Source organism: Onychostoma macrolepis, chromosome 12 (genome assembly GCF_012432095.1).
Source record: "Onychostoma macrolepis isolate SWU-2019 chromosome 12, ASM1243209v1, whole genome shotgun sequence".
NCBI lineage: Eukaryota > Metazoa > Chordata > Actinopteri > Cypriniformes > Cyprinidae > Onychostoma > Onychostoma macrolepis.
The window spans coordinates 10670358-10690404 of NC_081166.1; the positions used below are offsets into that span (position 1 = coordinate 10670358).

The window sequence follows — 20047 nt, forward strand, 5'->3', positions numbered from 1 at the left end:
TGGTGATGAATAGTTTTACTTTACTATTTTTTTATATTTATATTGTGAGTGTTTTTTTGTGTGTGTGTGTGTGTGTGTGTGTGTATTTTATATATATATATATATATATATATATATATATATACTATAAGTACTTCAGCACAATTAAAATATAATATAAGCTTTTAGGGAATGCTACAATATGCATAGGATATACATTCGTTCTTTATTATTGCTATTAAGAAGTAGCAAAAATCCTTACAAAGGTTTACATTAAGCCTTAATTCCACAGGAATATATGAACCAAGTATTGCCACTGATAAACATATAATGCAAGACATTATTCTGAGGAATCTATGGGTGTAGCCTTTCTTTCAGATTATATGAGGCCATAACGCTGTCAAATACATATGCAGAGTATAGAGAACCAGTGTGAGATTACAGCTCATATCAGGAGTATTATGTTAAGATGAAGAGTGTGACAATGTGTCAGCAGTGGAGATACTGGCAATATACAAAGGTACTTCATTCATCACATGAAGCGACAATGACATATACAAATTTACACAAGACATTTCCAAACTCTCACACAGTGGCACTTAAAAATGAAACACAAACTTGCTCATCATTAACTAACTAACAGTGTAACAGGTGAACCAATCGAATCCTAAAGCTTTGCATAGAATTATCTTCTGATCTATAGCACCCTCCTTTATAGATCTCTAGCAACTTTCATCAATCTAATCGGTTGTTGCTATTCAGTTTGATGTGCAGTACATCTCGTAAATGTGGAAGAGAGTAATCTGGTGCCTGTCGGGAGCTTTTGGAATGAATAAAATGCAGAGTCAGTGGACGCTGGGAGTAGTTTTGGAGTTGCAGTTCTTGGCCTCTCTTGGCCTGATGTGAAGCGTTTCTGAGTGTTTGTCTCTGGCGCTCTCTTGTGGCTCTTCTCGGTTGTACAGCATTGATCGTAACTGTGGCAGACACTGGTCCCAATCCTCAGGCAGTAAGAGCAAAAGGAAGCCCAAACAAATGATGGACACCGCAATGATGCGTACACTGTTGAGCTGGATCTCACACATGTAGCGATCTATGACTGGAGTATGAAAGATTTTTGATGGTCACTTATGTATTACACTTAAATGTTTGAATATTTTAGTCTTGAAACACCAAGATGCTAATGTAATCTATTTGGAAAACATTTAAACTTTATGAAATCTTTTAACTACAATTTAAAAAAAAAATTATACTTTTTTTTTTCAGCAAGGATGCATTAAATTGATCAAAAGTGACAGTAAAAAAATAAATTCAAATGATTAAAATCTAATTATCAAAGAATCATAAAAAATAGTTTTATTGGTTTCCTCAAAAATATGAAGCAGCAAAACTGCATTCAACACTGATAATAAGAAGAAATGTTTCATGAGCACCAAATTAGCATATTAGAATGATTTTTTTACAGGTCATGTGACACTAAAGACTGGAGTAATGGCTGCTGGAAATTCAGCTTTGAGATCACAGGAATACATTTCATTTTAAAATATATTAAAAGACAAAAACGGTTATCTTAAATTGGACTAATATTTTACAATATTACTGTTATTTTTGATCAAATAAATGCAGCCTTGGTGTGCATAGGAGACATCTCTCATTTTACTGAGCCCAGATTTTGAACAGTAGATTATATTATGAGGTAAAAGAGAAAAATAATAATATAAAAAGTCATTTACTCAAAAAATCATTTACTGATCCTCATGTTTTTCCAGACTTGTATCGCTGCCATTTTTCATACAATGAAAGTAAATGGTGATCAAGTGTTGTCAAACCCCAATTTTTTTTTTTTTTTGGAAGTTTTATTACCCCTGGTTAATACTTATGTTCAACGGAGTTAACATAATGCTTAACATCACCTTTTGTGGATTACAGAAGAAATGTGACCCTGGACCACAAAACCAGTCTCAAGTCACTGGGGTATATTTGTAGCAATAGCCAAAAATACATTCTATGGGTCAAAATTATTGATTTTTCTTTTATGCCAAAAATCATTAGGATATTAAGTAAAGATCATGTTCCATGAAGATATTTTGTAAATTTCTTATCGTAAATGTATCAAAACTTAATTTTTGATTAGCAATATGCATTGCTAAGAACTTCATTTGGGCAACTTTAAAGGCGATTTTCTCAATATTGTGATTTTTTTGCACCCTCAGATTCCAGATTTTCAAATAGTTGTATCTCAGCCAAATATGATCCGATCCTAACAAACCATACATCAATGTAAAGCTTATTTGTTCAGCTTTCAGATCAGATGATGTATAAATCTCAATTTCGAAAAATTGAAACTTATGACTGGTTTTGTCGTCCAGGGTCACAAATACAAATTTCTAACAACATAAAACTTGTGGCTGTATTATGACTCACCAGCATTGAGCGGAACACTGAGGACGACGCCCAGAGAAATCAGAGTAGGAAGTGTTATCAGAACTCCAAAATTCAAGAGGAAATTGAACACTAAAAGGGCAGCCAAAGAAAAGAGTCAGAAGTTAAACGTCTTAATGAGGGATTTGTTTGTTACAAACACACAGCTTTTCACTTCAGGAGATGTTAACTGATAGACTGGAGTCGTGTGGATTACTTGTGAATTATTGCGATATTTTATCAGCTGCTTGAACTCTCATTCGGATGGCACACATTCAATCTGTGTAGATAAGAGAAGTTTGTGTCCATCCGCTTACCCAGCAGAAGAGCGGACATGCCACAGATGCTTGGCCACGGCAAATCTCGAGGTGAAACAAAGTCCTCGGCCCCCATGAGAAGCAGGATCAGAGGGACAGCGCTAATGAAGACCAAATTAGCTCCACCGAGGACAGTGAGATACACAGCTGCTTCACCCAGCTTTGCACTACCCAGAACAAGCTTAAACAGAACCTGAAGAAACAGATTTACAGATTTCTCTACAGACAAAGACAGCATAAAATAATTACATGTTCATTTGAAACATTTCTGAAATAGCAGGTCATTGGTGTACGACAGTCTAAGATGTATTTGTTGTGCTTTGTAATCCCATCTTACTTTGTATATAGCTGCTGTTGATGCAGAACCAACCACAAGGGAGATGCCTATCACAGAATAGCTGTGGAAACCGTCGGCATATGTCATCATAACAATGCCCCCAATGGCTAAAATGGCTGCCACAATCTGCGATTAGATAGAACAAAGTGCATTATGATAAAAAGTAAAAATCAATTATAGGCTTAATCACGACTGCACACAACAGTATAACCATAATTAAAGCTTTTAATAAATCAATAATAAATAATAAATTTATGTATCATAGACTCACCCGCACTCCCATAAAGCGATCCCGCAGGACAATCCAGGATATTAGGAAGACAAAGGCACGACTACAGCAGAAAAGGGCACAGGCATCAGTGGCAGGGATTCTGCGAAGGCCTTGCAGGTACAGGTAGCTGGTGAGAGTCCACAGCACTCCAAAAGGAGCCACGCGAGAGAGCAGCATCTTCAGGGACAGCCCGTCATCTCCCAAGAACTGACAACACTCTCTGTTGTGATTCCACACACATGCAAATAATGTATCATATTATGTATTATTTATGTAACAGAGAGTGCCAAATGTTTGGACACACCTGACTGACTGGAAGATTGATCTTAAAGATGTTTAAACTAAAGCCTAGTGCTTAATTTTTGCATTAATTAAATAGTCTAATCAATGCTTAAAATTATTTTGTAGATGCATATCTATGCATTTCTTTACAATATAAAAATACATACATTTTGTTTTTGTTTTTTAAGACTGTAAAGTAAAAAAAAAAAAAATCCAACAAGTGTCTAACACTACCATTTAAAGGTTTAGGGTCATTTGAAAGAAAATTTTTCATTTAAAAAAAGAAAAATTATTTTATACAGGAATGACCCAATAAACAGGGTAAACATTTACAGTATAACAAGTTACAAAATATTTCTATTTTTAAATAAAGCTGTTCTTTTAAGCTTTCTATTCATCAAAGAGTCCTGAAAAAATGTATCATAGTTTCCACAGAAATATTCAACATTGATAATAATAAATGTTTCTGCAATATAATATTTACAATTATTTCTGTGATCATGTGGCACTGAAGACTGAAGTAATGGCTGCTTTGCCATCACAGGTATAAATTACATTTTCAAATATATGAAAATATTGTTTTATCAATAAATGACTAAATTGGCAAGATATAAAAAAAAAATTCAAAGGCTTTTTTTTGGCTACTGTTGTCAATATTTTTTTAATATATATTAAAAACATATTGTCAACAGTAGCCAAAAAAAAAGCCTTTGAAATTTGTTTTTATATCTTGCCAATTTAGTCATTTATTGATAAAGCAAAAGTCGTTTCAGAGGTGGAAAAGTAATTATATTTTAATGAAAGTTTATAAAATCAAACAATTTTTGTTTCCTTATAAATAAAATGCACTGATGATCGCAATAAGATGTGCACACGGAGACATGGATCTTATTAATAAAGTAAATAGGTTTTGATTTTATGATGATTTTATGATGACTAGATGAACATTACAAAACCAGCTATCTAATTAGGGTAACCCTGCTTTGATTAAATTACACTGACTTCCAAAAGTGCTGCTCAGTTAACCTTTAAGAAATCCTTTGTGCTGAACTCACAAAAGACAAAAAATGCCATGGGACATTGTTAAGAAAATGAGGTTAGTGTCAAGTCCTCTATCTAAGCAGCCTAGCCCAACAAAACCGCAAAGTCAACAAAAAGTGTCTGCATAAAACCTAACTATTACACAGTGCAGCACTTTTGCAAAGAGTTCTCATTTTGAAATGCAGTGAAGTTTCATAGGTCACAGAGTCAGATCTCCTTGCATGAAATGAAAAACAACCCATCTCACCTGAAGCGCTGTCTGGGAGTCTGTCTGTCCTTGCTACAGCACAGGTGACCCAGGTAGTAAAGAGGGAAGATGGCACAGTTCCAGGAGGTGGAGAACCAAGTGAGGGTGAACGGGACATTCAAGCGTCTGATGGTTATTTTGGCCAACTGAGTGCAGCCTGTCCAAGAAACGCAGATGCAGATCACCACAGCGACACCCCACAGTGCTCCACGCAGGTGGACAGCAGTCGTGTGCAAACAGCAGCAGAGCCTCTGCAGCCTGTTCCCACAATCTGATTTGACTGTTTCTGTGGCAGAATGGCCATCTACCTTCACTTCCACCTTCTCGCTGTTGGACTGGTCCTCCCCTGCAGATTCAGACAATATAATTGCATAATACAAAGTCATAAGTATACACTGTAAAAAAAAAAAAAAAAAAGTTGAGCCAACTTAAAATTTTAAGGCAACCAGCTTCAGCAGATTTTTACATTAAGTTTATACAACAAAAATTTGAAAATCTCCCACAAAAATAAGTTGAGCAAACTCAAAAATCTGCTGAAGCTGGTTGCCTTAAAATTTTAAGTTGGCTCAACTTTTTTTTCTTTTTTACAGTGTAGCCACAGGCATTTAATCGCAACAACCCCTCTTTTTTAGCAATAAACGTTCATGCAGAACATACAGGAGAAATTTGCATAACAAAAATGACACTTGAAAAAAAAAAGACAAATCTGAAAGGCAGTACATAATGCCGAGTTCACACTGCACGATTTTAGGACGATTTTTCACTCGCCGACAGGTTTTGATAAATCGCCGACAAATGCCTGAAATCGGAGGCAAATCGGAGCTCGTTCACGCAAGTGACAATTGCACAGTGTGAATTATCAAAGACTCGATCTGAGGGAATCACCGACGCCTGTGAAATATTTGGCATGCTAAATATCTGGAGCTGTCGGAGATTCACAGTCCTACTGTGTACAATGATTTCTGACTGAAAACTACATCGGCGATGAAATGCAGCCAATGAGAGACAAAGATACAGGGCAGAGGGAAGTTCGGTGAGGAGTTATAGACCATATCAGTATTTTAATATGTACAATTATATCATACAGAAACAAGCACAAACGCTTGACCAGCCGCAACATCAGCATAACAGTTACTGCAAAATTATTATTTACCACTCTTTGCAGAACACAATCCCTGTTCCCTGCATCTCCGTCCTGCATAATCTGTTTTTCTTTTTGTAGCTGGAAATCAGCGCACAGACAATTTTCGGGCTATATTTTTTTAATACTTCCAGTCTCGCTCGAGAACAACGGGCTGACGCACGCAGGTTCTCGCGTTATTTCCTTATCACATCTCGCGTGTTTTGTTGTGAAACGTAGTTTGCGGATCAGACAGAGTTGTCGGGGATTCTTCCTATTGTGAAATCGTGCAATGTGAAAGCCCCTGTCGCCGATCCATCGTGCAATGTGAACACAGCAGCGACTGAATGCTTCCCCAGATAGTCACGCAGTGTGAACTCGGCATAAGAGATATGTAATAATATAATTTCAGAACTTTAGTAGGACAACTCACAGTAAGCACCTTTGTAATGTTGAAAACATCTGAAATTCAAACAATGTTCTGGAGTCAATACACCTTAAGCGCTTTTTTAGAGCCTTGTTTTTTTATCGTAGTAAAATAGGTTATTATAGAAACACTATTATTTAAAAGTTTTTTGGGGTCGGTAAGAATTTGTTAATGTTTTTGAAAGAAGTCTCTTACTGTATGTTATCTAAGGCTGCATTTATTTGACAAAAATACAGTAAAAACAGTACTATTGTGAAATATTATTACAATTTTAAATAACTGATTTCTATTTTTATACATTTTAAATGTTTAAAAATGTATTCCTGTGATGGCAAAGCTAAAATTTCTGCAGCTATAACTCCAGTCTCCAGTGATCTTTCAGAAATGATTGTAATATGCTGATTTGGTGCTCAAAAACATTTCTTAATATTATTGATGTTGTGCGGTTTAATATTTTGTGGAAACTTTTTTCAGGTTTCTTTAATTTCTTAATTCTAAATAACATTACAAATGTATTTACTGTCAGTTTTAATCAATTTAATCAATTTTTTTATTATAAATATGTCTTATCCCAAACCATTAAAAAGTACTGCATAATAGCACATATAAAGTTACAATAGTTATAAAAAATATGGTCACAACTGTGAGATAAAAAAAAAAAAATTAAAAAAGTAATATTTTAAGAAATACAGTCAAAGTGTTTTTACTCCAGGGTGGAAAAAAAGATCTCCATATTTGTGGCGTAATGTCATTTATCACAGACCAAATTTCTGACTTGTCCTTACGCTTTTTTCGAAGCAAGACATATAGTTATACAACATTATAAAACAAGATACAAGAACATTAGATAGCATGAAGCAATACAAAAGATATATGAATATTGTATTGCTGTCCATGGTCCTGAAGATACAACACAGTTTCTCCTGCTATGTATATACATTAATTGTATTACAAAGATTCTCATTTCTCCTTTATGTACCATACATTTGCCCCTTATGGCCTGTAAGAGGACATTTAGCATGTACTGGCAAGAACATGCCCGATCTGAAGAATGGAACTGTCAGTGCAAAAAGGACAAGGAGGCAGACATACTGTCCCCCAGAAGCAGTCAGTCAACAGAACAAGTGTCTCATTATCATAGTCACACCGCAGACCACAGTCTGGGATAGTTAATGTGATCTGTGTGCCAGCTCAGTGCTGCAAACATCGACCAAGGTATCAATTTAAAGGTGATGGTGAAGTAGTTAAAGAATTGACTTTTAAATTCAACCCCATACAGTGATAATATGTGAACTAAAACCATGCTGAACTGCCCAATTACCATTGTGAAATGAAAATGTAAGGGCTAACTGGATTGCACAAACCAATCAAATCCATTTATTTGGCATTTATGAGCAGGTTCAATGAAGATCCATCTGACCATCTCTCCATCGACTGCTGTATGATGTAAAAAAGCAAAGTCAAACCATTGTTTTTATTGCACACATGTACCAGAGCTGGAGGAATTATTCTCTCACTGTTAAGTTTTAAAGATGCTCTGTTGCATCATTTGAATTCCAACATTGATGATGAATGATCTACTTACTTCAAATGCTCTAAACGGAAGTCATTTTTTAGTCAACATGTTTACTTTACTACTAAGTATTATTTTGGAGAATCTCTTAACACCAAATATTTGTATCTGTTGCAACTGAATTCACAGAAAACGTTTTACTCCAATACAATTTCATGTAGACTAGTAGATTTTTTTCTTTATCCTAATGTGACTAACAAGTCGATCAATCATGTTGATCACATAAGTTTAACTTGTGCATGAGAGTGCACACAAATCTTATGCTATGATGCAGTCAGTGGAGGAATGGAAATGAGAATTGAGAGAGACTTCATCTGCCCCTGATGATTCAGCAAAACTGGGCTCTGACTCAGTTACCTTCTCATGCATAGTAGAATAAGTGACAGAGCTGCACGTCGTAACTCAGCTCAAATACAACAGATACATCAGGGGTCCCATTCGTTAAACGGATATTTGCAGAATATGCAAGATGTTTATTTTTTTTTAATAAGAGGGATTATAAATATTGCATTTTTGTTTGTTCCTGTGTACAGTATTTACAAATAGAAAGCAACTGAAAGGGCTCTTTGTTTACAAATAATCTGACTCAGCTCAAATGGGTGATAGATTTTGTCGCCTATGCCTGTGTCAACAGTATTTTAAAGTGCGCCCACAAAGAAATATTTGTGCGTGGGGTTGCAGAGGAGCTCAAATTGATGCAGGGGTGTGAAGCTGGTCTTTGATCGATGTGTTTACACCATAAAGCATAGATGTTCAGCTCTCATATACAGGCTATAAAAAAGGGAAAAAAAATCAAATATCAAATAATTTATAGACGGGACTAGCAGCTTGATGAAAAACAAGAAGAAACAATCCTCGCTGTAACCTTTAAGCCACATTTAAATTTTTTAAGAAGGAGTCAAGCAGATTATTTCAAGTGTCAAGCAATGCAATGCAAGTCCAAACAACAGACTTACATAATGCATGTAAAAGTTATATAATTCAATAATGAAATTCATGCAACACTATTTTATTTCTATTAACACTATTATTAGTCCACCTAAAAAATTAAATTCTGTCATCATTCACTCACCCTTACAAACCTGTCTACATTTCTTTCTTCTGTGGAACACAAAAGAAGATATTTTGAGGAATTTTCATGAACTGGTTACCAAACATTCTTCAATATTCTTATGTTCCAAAGATGAACGTCATACAAGTTGAGGTAAGTGAATTATGAGAGAATTTCCATCTCTGGTTGGACTATCCCTTTAAGGGATAATATTCATTAAATTCTTTACATTTATTTAACTTATAAAAACACGCATGAATCAAGTGTACCTCTAAGAGATGCGTTCCAGGGCTCATAGCCGTAGTAACCAGTGATCCTCAGGATCCGCTCTTCTATGGATGCGTTGTTGATGTACTCGACCGATCTCGATGACTTCAGTTCTTCACTTAGATCTTCATCAATGACAAGCGATTTCAGCTGTCTGATCTGAGGACTGATATCTGACAGGCGGCGCGGACTCATGTCTGAAGGCTTCCTCATTCCCCTGAAGTTAAAGAAGAGACATCAGAGCACAATGGATCTCGGCGGAAATGTATAGCTTAGAAGAACCAACCTGCATGTAAACACTCCGTCCACAGCGCAAACTGAGGCACGACACAACGCAACGCGACAAACCGCTGCCAATCGATGTGTACAAAACTGCGAGTGCGAGCTCGCGAGCGTTTTCTAGATTCAAACTTCCAGTTGCGTTGCACTGCGGTCCTAAACAGTGTAAACTTGTTTATAAAACAGGCAACTGCAAGCTAGAGGAAGGCGTTTAAAAAGACTAAAAGATCTTCACGCGCTCATTTCGAAGCATCTGTAATTTTTTAATTTTATTTTTGCCAAGAAATGCACCCAGTAACTCACTCTGAGACAGGGGCGTTCTGTTTCATTCGGCATTCTGATGAGCCCATTTTAAGAAGCAGTTACAGAATCAAGCGTTTAGAAATCGTGACCGTCCATGGTAGAAAGTTCAGAGTGCTGAGCTGAAGCAAAACTGCCGTATGAAGAAGACACGACCACCTGTGCACGCACTGCGCCTGCGCAAACACAAATTCTCTAAGTTCTGAGCTTCTATTCCACCAATACTGATGTTTCATCTTATATCATTTGGCGTTATCCACGTTGACCACCAATAAACTCTTTTTAAAACACATTTTTCACACTCACACAAATTTAATTTGGTCAGCAACAGTCCATGTGCATAATTCATTAGAGAATTCTGACCCCCTTTTAAAGTCATGAGCATTCAGTGGTTAAAATATTTTTGTAATAAAATGGCAGACTCATGGCTAACTCCATCGATTATTGTAGGTATATTAAACACACACACACATATACATATACATATACATACATGCATACATATATATTGCATTATTTGCCACAGAAACAAAAGAAAAAACTGCTGCTCACTGACTGTACTGAGACTAGTTTTTATAATAATTTCTACATGCTGTTTTGCTCTTGAGACACACATTAAATTTAAAATGCTTCAGTGTATCTTTCTTAGGTGAAAAGGTAAATTGCAGCAAACACAGCAGCCCAGCACAGCCCATCTGTCTGGCACAGCAGAGATGGCAGCGTGTTGCAGGGGGAAAGAAGGAATCTGGCCAAGAGTAATGAGAAAGGAAGTGGCTCTTGGTGAACTACCCAGGAAGAGGGAATTGCATGCAAAGCCTTTTTGATCAAATGCGACTGTTTTTCACTGGGTCTTTCAATATCTTTAAATTAGTTTTAAATACATTTTAGACCCATGCTAATAAACACACACACAAGCTCATACTTGTTGCTATGCAGATGCTATTGCATTCTGTTTTTAATGTATCACTGTGTGTTTCTGAGGGTTTTCTGGGTGGCTGTGTATTATTCCAACCACCAAATTAGGACATTCTGGTCCCTACATAAACCTGAGGTCAATTTAATGTCTGTTTAATCCTTTCATGTAATTCTATGAGATTTTTTATGAGATTTTTTTTCTCCATTTTATGGTTGACCCTGGTGAAAATCTTAATTCTGATTGCTAAGAAAAGTGATATGACAGCAATATTTCATCAACAAGCCACACAATTTGAAAAAATCATTCATGTCATCATTCAGAGTAGCATGCCAAATGTTTAATACAATGTTTCATCTTTCAAATCTTAAGTATGAGAAATTTTAACCTAATAGTGATGTTGACCTTAACATGCACCATACTGTATGTTAACGTACACATATGCTTTTTAATAAGTACCGCATTTACTCCTTCTCTATAGTTTATGGCATTTTCATTGCTGCTCCTAAAAGAAAACAACTTAATTTACCCCATGCTGCCTGTTAGAAAAAAAAAAAAAATGATATAAAGTCAGGTTTCTAAATTATATTGCAGTGCAAAGAACTGTAACAATTGAAAGTAAGTTGAGCATTAATAATCTATGCTTGGTAATCAAAGCTGTCTTAATAAGACTCCTTAAAAGCATCATTTTGCCATTAGGTCATTAAACTGTCACTCAGATTCGTTTTTCAGCACTTAATCAAATGTAAAAGTTTCTACCTGTCTTTCGGGGGACACAGTTGAACACAGGGCGCTGGAGTCTCGTCCTCTTTCTGCATTGCGCCGGCACATCGTGTGGGGATCTTGTCCCTGCAGTGTGGCAGCTTCACGGTCCACAGCCAGGTTTTGAAAGATGGCTAGCAGTGGGGGTGTGAGCCAATGTGTGTGTGTCTGCGTGTGTGGTGAGCGAAGGGGAGTTCATTGTAACTGGTTGGCACCTATCGATCGGAAGGGCCGTCTCCACCCCAGCACAAGCCTCAAACAGGAGACCTGTGCTTAGCTAAGCAAAAACTTCTAAGAGTGCCGTCAATACCCTCCCGACACCTTCCGCTGGAGAACGCCGTGGGGAGAAGCCATGAGGTCTGCACTCCATATGCTTAACTCAAAATTGAGCTTGGCACATACTATAGTGGGACCTGACATCTAATGAGACAGACTGGCTTGGATAAACACAGGCCATGGGAGAGAGAGTTTAATTGAAAAATCCTGGGTGAGAACTATCGAAGTGCTCTGGTGGAGATTATTCACATTTACCAAGGACACACCAAAGGCAAAGTTAAAAGGAGACATTTATAAATAACAACTTCAGTATTCAATAGTTTGTTCTCTTCAAGGAGAACAGTATAGGATAATATGCCCCCAAGGGCAAGATGACCCCTCTTTTTTTCTCTCTTTACCATTGATGGTACTCAATCTCATTTCAACACATTTATTAAATAGATAGGGATATGTTAATTGATCTAATTTTGTGTTTCTGGAAAATAGTGATCTCTGACATCACATTATGTTGTATTATGTTGTCAATGGGGTGTTTGTAGAGTAAAAATATCATTTTTATTTTGAGGTGAAAAGGTAAAATTAGACTATTGGGCTAATATTGGCTCAGTAATTCCATAAATTAGATGTACATTTCAGACATCTGTGCTATTCATGCAACGTGAAATGATTCAGTTTGAATTCATAGTGTTGATATTATGACATATCTTTAATTAAACATGTATATCATTTATATTACTTTACATAAGTCATATTATACATTATATATTTAACTGATCTGCTTTATCTGTCTTTGGTCATTCAAGTATTGAAGTAAATTCTCAAAAAAGCCAGACAAAATAGCTTTAACTCCTCTAATATCTTGTTCTTTCTCCTAAATAGTCTCTTCAAATGAAGATTATCGAGCTTGCGCTTCTCAGATTTTCATTTTGAGAAAAAACATCCTTGTAATCACACGTTTTTATTCTAATTACCAAAGAAATTTCAGATTATTGAAACAGTTGGAAATTTCGATATGAACTGATATTGCACCAATATCTAAGAATATATTTCTCATCAAATCAAATGCCAAATTATTTGTGTTTTGATTTAAATTACTTTAAATATGATATATTCACATTATTAAGCTCTGTACTTTAACTGTTTGTCAACAAATGTCTCAGTTGTGCCTATTTTTATGAGAAACATCTCATATAATGTCAATACTTCTATAGTAAATGAAACATTACTGAGACCTACATCAAGGTATGAAAGGGAAATAAAATTGTCATGTTAATAATAAAATTGGCATCATTCATTAATTCAATGTTTCATTCATTCATCATACATAAACCAACAGACACTAACATGAAATCATTCTGAATATACTCAAAAAAGAGCATTTTCCCATGATATGAAGGAATTGTTCCCCTTTGGAGAAGCCCTGAAATATAACCTCCTATATCGCCTGCAAGCAAAATACATTATCCATTTACAAGCTCAGCTTTCTCAACATCTTTCTCATCTAATGCTGTGATGATATTGAATGTGACATTTAGATGCATGTCTAGGGGAACTCAAGAAGGTCTCTTATAGTTTCATGTGCTAAACTTATTGAAATTTGTCCTGGTCAAGTTTAACAAGGTGAGCACAGCTGCAGGGCCTTGTTAACATAACCTCGGCTCAATTTCAGCACCACTATTACAGGATGGCATCAAATTCACTTTCAAACAGCAGAGTAAATATCTCTTTTAACAGCACTGAGCAGGCATCCTGTTAACAGACTGTACAGCTGCTCAGGGTTTTAACACACTGATATAGCCACGCAAAATGATCAAAGTAAACAACTCGGAGAGGTGAAGGAGATGTGTTTGGATTACATTTGATATGTGCTGCAAGTTCAACGTCTTGCTATTGGCTGTGAACACAACATGTTGCTATTGGCTGTACCATAAGAATGAACACAATACAATTAAAACATCTACAGAATAACCAAAATCTCCAGTTTATTCTGTTTTGTTAAAGTGCGACTCAAAACATACAATAAATGCACAACATTCAGTATCTTTAGGCATGTGCAATAAAATGAAAATATAAACATGAAAACTACAAATGAATGACAAAATAACATTTCCTTCCGCAATATACCCAGTCACTCATAAGAATGTACTGATGCACTGATGTGACTCATGTTCTCGGCTTACAATACAGCAGTAATGGCACTCAATGCACAACAGCACCTTTAGGTGGTGGACAGTGCCTAATGCAACTGCAAAAAAGCCAACATGAATAAATCTGTAAACGTAAAGAAATTAAATATACAGAATTTTGATTGTCTGATGCCTCTACTAAAAATATACATATTTTAATTTCCCTTTACGAGTGAATTACAGAATGTGTCACTAGGAATGTCATCAGGGACCTGCCCCTGTCTATTCTAAAAATCTAAGGAAAAAAAAAAAGACTAAAGTGTGGAATAAACTACATGAATTTTTTTTTTTTTTTTAAATCTTTAGATTGCTAAACACCGGCATTGTACATTTGCAGACTTTGAATAGAGTTAAGGCTGGAATATACTATACAACTACTGTTTTTCCAGTTGCCCCTTATTGCTGACAAATGAAAGCAACATGTTTTCATTTCATATTCTCAGACTGGATAGAATCTTAATCTGAAGCAAAAAAAAAAAATAGAGTCTGTGCCCATCATACACTATACAATTTTTTGTGAAATCTGTCAACTCTGACTGCCTAAAATCAGTAGACTGATAGTGTTGACTTCTCCAGATTGCAAATCAGGGCAAAAATTTTTACAAAAAAGTCATGCAGTGTTTTCCAGCCTTAAAACAATATCTACAAACTTAGTAACCTGAAAACATAATAATTCCATTAATACATCTGTAAAATTATAATACAGGATATGGATCCCTTTATGTCACCTAACAAGAACAGCATATGAAGTATGTAATGCTAGTCTATGACCACTTACCAGTTGACTATTTATATTCAGAAGTCATGGATGGATTTATCTTTTACATACACACACAAACAAGCACAAAACCCTGGTCACAAAATGTTTTTCCGTTCAGCAGCAGCATGAACCATGATGTCCTATGATATTATGTATTCTACAAGTTCATACAATCCTTTTACACAATAAATTACCTTCAGCCTGTGTTTCAAGTATTCGTATCTATGGAAGGTTTCAGTTAACTTGACAGCAGAGTACACTAACAAATTACAATATATTTATGCTCTTAGCGGAGATGTTTCAGAAACATTAACGTGTCAGGTTTCTAGACACAGAATTTTAGGATGCATCATCGGTCCATTGTTCCATTGGAGGTAGTAGTAGGTGAGGCAGAGACTATGTCATCAGGAAAAATATCAGTTTTATCCTCTCTAAATGAGGATGCCTGGTCGGATACAGAGGCGAATGAGAGGTGATCATGATCCACAATGTTTAGCTGGTCCTCTGTTTTTTGTTTCCTCAGGTAGAACATCTTTCTGAGCTTCTTCAGCTGCTGAAGTTCACAGAAGGTTTCCAGAACCACCAGCATCGCGATCAAGCCCAATATCAGGTAGACTGAAGAGGAGAGAGGCAGGTAAGGTTAAAGAGGGCCAGACAGCCTTAAGGGGTCTGCAGTGATGCTACAGGGGGTGTTGGCAAATTAATTGTTTCAAAAAATGTCAACACTTAGTTAACAAAGTAACTTAAGATAAGGTTCAACTAAAGTTAAAGAAACTAAAATTAAAGTCCAAAGTTAAAGTTCTGCTACAGTACGTGTTTAATTGTCTCTATCACATACCATTCAAAAGTTTGGGATCAGTTAATTTTTAATTAAATCATTACTATTGTTTAACAAATGCATTAAATTATTCAAAAGTTACAGTTAAGAATGTTAAAAATTGTTAAAAAATCAATTTCAAATAAATGCTGTTCTTTTGTTCTTATCAAAGATTCCTGAAAAAAAAAAGATTACAAAAATATTAACAGCATAACCATGTTACTTGAGTGCCAAATCAGCACATCACAATGATTTTTGAAGGATCATGTCACACTGAAGACTGAAGTAATGGCTGCTGAAAATTTAGCCTGGCCATCATAAAAATTAATTACATTTGATAATACATTCAAATAGAAAACAGCTATTTTAAATTGTAATAATATTGCACAACATTGCCATTTTTATTGTATTTTTAGATCAAATAAATGCAGCATGAGCATAAAAGACTTTGTTCAACACCATCTTTCCAGTCCCAAACTTTTAAACATTAGAGCATGTATAAATGTAAGAAAGTAAAAGTAAAATGTATATATGTACATCAATAATGATTAAATGAACTGTGCACTTACATGTAATGCCCAATTTATAGAGTTCTCTGAACCTCTGATGGTAGCCCTCTCCTGGTACATAGTCTCCTAAGCCAATAGTACTAAGAGAGATGAAGCAGAAATAGAAGGACTCCAGGAAATTCCAGTCCTCTTCCAGTACTGAAAAGATGATGGCAGGTATGAGGAAGAAGCAGGAGACGGTTATAATGGCCAGCAGGGAGGCGTGCAGGGCGGCCAGCAGAGGTTTGGACATGCCCCAGCGCCGGTGCAGGTACTCCACGGGCCTGCGGGTACTGAACTCCATGATCCTCTGGACCACCGCAGTCAGGAACAGCAGGGTGAACGGGATTCCCACCACTGAGTAAATGATGCAGAAGGCCTTACCGCCATCTGAGAGAGGAACGGTGTGGCCATATCCTGGAGAAAAACACATGAAGCTCTTTGAATAGGTCTTTGCATTTCACAGGCTGATTTTTTTCCCGCGGGCTAAAGGTCCCATTGCACAAAATGTATCTGACTGAAATGCATGTACTAAAATATTTTAGTCATTGGATATGTGTAAAACATACTCCAATAATCTTTGTTTTATTTACTTTAACTTTGAAAAAACATTTACAGTCTACTGTGTCGTGATTTTCAGGTTGAAATTGTGTATAAAGCATAATAGTAACTGTAAATATCCATTTAGTCATGGGAGTGGCATATTTTATGTTTAGATATTTGAGATAAGGTCATCGGGCTAGTTCTGGATATTTCTGACTGCCCATTGGGCTAGTTTTGTTTTGCAGACCTGGCAATCCTCATCTCATCTAGCATTTTACTCAAATGAACCAGTTAATTTTGTTGTAAACACCATCCTAATCACATAATGAAAAGTTACCAGGAATGTCAAGGGTGTTACCTGTTGTAGTACTTAAATCCTGCTGGATTAAGTTACATAATCCTTGGAAACACTACACACACTCCATGCTTATCCTTCAGACATCCTTCAAATCACCCACTGCAATGAATTACAAAACCACTAGGGCTCCTAAAGGGCTGCAAATATGTGAGCATGCACTTATTTTGCTTTATTTATAAGAGTGTCTAAATAAATACAGTAAAATCTCTAGAAATTGACTTGAGAAGATGATCATCATCATTAATACAAAAAGATTCAAAAGTGGCCCAATTACAATTATGTTTTGTCTATAGTATTATATAGTGTATTTGGTATCATATTTTTGCTACTTTTTTGCTTATGTGTAATACATCCTGAGCACTGACTGAAATGTTAATGTTATTATTATTAATAGAATAGTTATTAACAGTAACAGCCAACTGCATAACACTGCTGGTCATTTGAAACAATGAAGCCCATTATAAGCAATTTGGGCTATGCAGAATAATACTTTTTTTTATTTTTTTTTCTCGGTAACACTTTACAATAAGGTTCATTAGTTAACAACATTAGTAAACATGAACTAAGAATGAACACAACTTCTACAGCATTTATTAATCTTAGTTAATGTTAATTTCAGCATTTAATAATGCATTATTAAAATCACAATTTGTGTTTGTTAACATTAGTTAATGCACTGTGAACTAACATGAATAAACAATGAACTGTATTTTTCATTAACTAACATTAACAAAGTTTAATAAATAGTGTAATAAATGCATTGTTCATTGTTTGTTCATGTTAGTTAATACATTAACTAATGTTAACAAATGACACCAAAGTGTTACCTTTTTTTCTAGAAGACTTATATATTTTTATTTCATGAGATTGCATATTATTTTGCAGAAGTGATTTATTTGTGTGAAACTTGTTTAATGAGCAAAAAATGACTACTGACTCTCCTTCAAAATTCCCAGTGTATCCTATTTTGTTGAACTGTTATTTATTTTCCCCTTTGTAGTAGCCTATGTTAAGAAAAAATATTGTTTGCCTTTATTCATAGTCTGTATTATATGTTTGTACAAGATCTTGATATATTGCAAGGCCCATAAAGCTTTGTTGACTTTTGACTCATTATGAAAGGAGGGAGAGAGACAGACTGCTTTAACCCATTAAACACAATAGGCGGGTTTCTTTTCTTGAGTTACATCCTTGTTTTAAAAATATTACTGTAAATGTTGGGCTGTTTAAAAAGGCCACATCATCATACTGTACAAGCTTTTCAACCTTCACAGGCGTCAGCTAAAGCTTTCATCAGAGATCTCAGAGAGGACAGGTCGACCTTAGACATGACACCACGGTGTTTTCTACCATTGCGGCCGCTCTTGGGTAAATGATTGTGACTACAGACAGTAAATTATATCATGCAAATCAACTACTAGGTTAGAATACAAAATCAAAATCCTATTATGGCTATTTAATACTGTCAAGAGAAAGTCTGTTCTCACCTGTCGTGGACAGCACAGTGCTGGCGAAGAAGAGGGCTGATGTGAAATCCCAGTTCCAGTTAGTAGTAGCATTATTGAGAACCGACACACCGTAATTACTCGCCTCTAAAGCTCTGGTGAGAAACTCCTCCAGTCTTTCTTCGGACAGACATTCGTTATCATTTAGAAACTGCTGCTTCACGGTCCGAAGCTCTTGCCGAAGCTGCTCTTCATACGGCAGCTCCACCGCGGAAAACACCAAAGCCCCGAATATCAGATATAACAAATACGCCGAAACCAAGACCAAGAAATACCACGTAGACTTGTAACCTTCTACGACACGCACACACGAACTTCCAGACAGACACTGAAGCATTGTCTCCGCGGGAGAATTAATACAGGCAGTGGTATTACAGGAATACACTTGTTTCTAACAAATAAAAGGGAGCAAACACTCTTACAGCTGTGTTTTGATTATAATTTCCTGCTTGTCCCCTGCCGGTATTGTGGAGCTGATGTGACTGATGATCAGGAGAAGCGTTTACTAATCGTACTATGGCGAAGGGGTTTAATTAATATTCATGAAGCCACAATTCGCCTGTGGAAGGTAACAACGCAACGTCAGCACTGCCTAATGAATATTTATAAAACAAGCCATCGCTATTGGATGGCTACAACGGGCGTCAGCGTTACCTGATTAATATTCATGAGATTGTCTTCGCTGTAGTAGGATTCATATTTTTGCGTCAGGCTCATGACGTCTTGTTCCTCCACGCCTCACCTTACGCAGGTCAGCTCTATCTATTCATCACATTTATCACGCTAGGGCGCACCTAGTAAGGTAAACCTGAGGAATTTGCGTTTAGACGACAGATACAGTTACGCAGCTGTCTCAATGAGAGGATACTATAGGCTAAGTGAAAGTGACCCATTAGGGTCAGCAGCAACTGCTTCAAAGACGTATATTCTGTTACCTGGTAGAACAGGTTTGACCAAGTGGTGATAGGATGGTCTTATGGGATGAGATAAAAGATTTGAAAAGTGACCTCAAACAAAAGTGTTGTTGGAGCTTCCCATGTTTCCTCATGTGTTTCAAAAAGCTTTCATGTGTAGCAATGGTTATGAATAGCCAAAATTCTTGTCTGGTTTCGGTAAAGGGCAGTTGTGGTCTGTCTGCATTTAAGAGTTCAGTGACCTGTTTCAGTCTATCATCTGATCAATAAATGTAAATGAAGCCGGAGTAGTCTACGAAAGCACCATATAAAAGTATCATAAAATTGGTCCATACAACTATATTTCAAATTTCTTGAAGCCATTAGCTTCAGTTTGATTCACAAATGAATCATTTAGACTGATTTTGCTATTCAACTGATTAATTGAAAATATTATACTATTATTTTGTGATTAAATAGTTCTTTTGAGAGACAGACATAGGCTATTCGATACAAGTCCGAATGATTCATTTGTGAATCAAACTGATCTTGCTAGGATATATGTCAAGATTTTCAA

General features: G+C 36.0%; 2 protein-coding genes across 4 annotated transcripts; both read right to left on the minus strand.

The window, feature by feature from the left end:
- Window positions 1-179: 179 nt before the first annotated feature.
- Window positions 180-10035, minus strand: slc35f3a (solute carrier family 35 member F3a). Of its 3 annotated transcripts, XM_058794530.1 has the most exons (9): window positions 9913-10018; window positions 9617-9765; window positions 9333-9547; window positions 4893-5238; window positions 3323-3542; window positions 3052-3177; window positions 2715-2907; window positions 2401-2490; window positions 180-1075 (listed from the first exon to the last, which is right to left on the minus strand). In XM_058794530.1, exons 3-9 carry the CDS (start codon window positions 9541-9543, stop codon window positions 825-827), a joined length of 1437 nt encoding a protein of 478 aa, XP_058650513.1. In that variant the 5' UTR covers window positions 9544-9547; window positions 9617-9765; window positions 9913-10018; the 3' UTR covers window positions 180-824. The 3 variants fall into 3 exon arrangements, with proteins under 3 accessions (XP_058650513.1, XP_058650511.1, XP_058650512.1); XM_058794528.1 differs by lacking the exon at window positions 9617-9765 and having other exon boundaries at window positions 9913-10035; XM_058794529.1 differs by having other exon boundaries at window positions 9617-10034.
- A 3790-nt stretch (window positions 10036-13825) lies between these two features.
- kcnk1a (potassium channel, subfamily K, member 1a) lies at window positions 13826-19077 on the minus strand. Its single transcript, XM_058794531.1, has 3 exons — window positions 18560-19077; window positions 16193-16588; window positions 13826-15421 (listed from the first exon to the last, which is right to left on the minus strand). Exons 1-3 carry the CDS (start codon window positions 18912-18914, stop codon window positions 15156-15158), a joined length of 1017 nt encoding a protein of 338 aa, XP_058650514.1. The 5' UTR covers window positions 18915-19077; the 3' UTR covers window positions 13826-15155.
- Window positions 19078-20047: the final 970 nt, after the last annotated feature.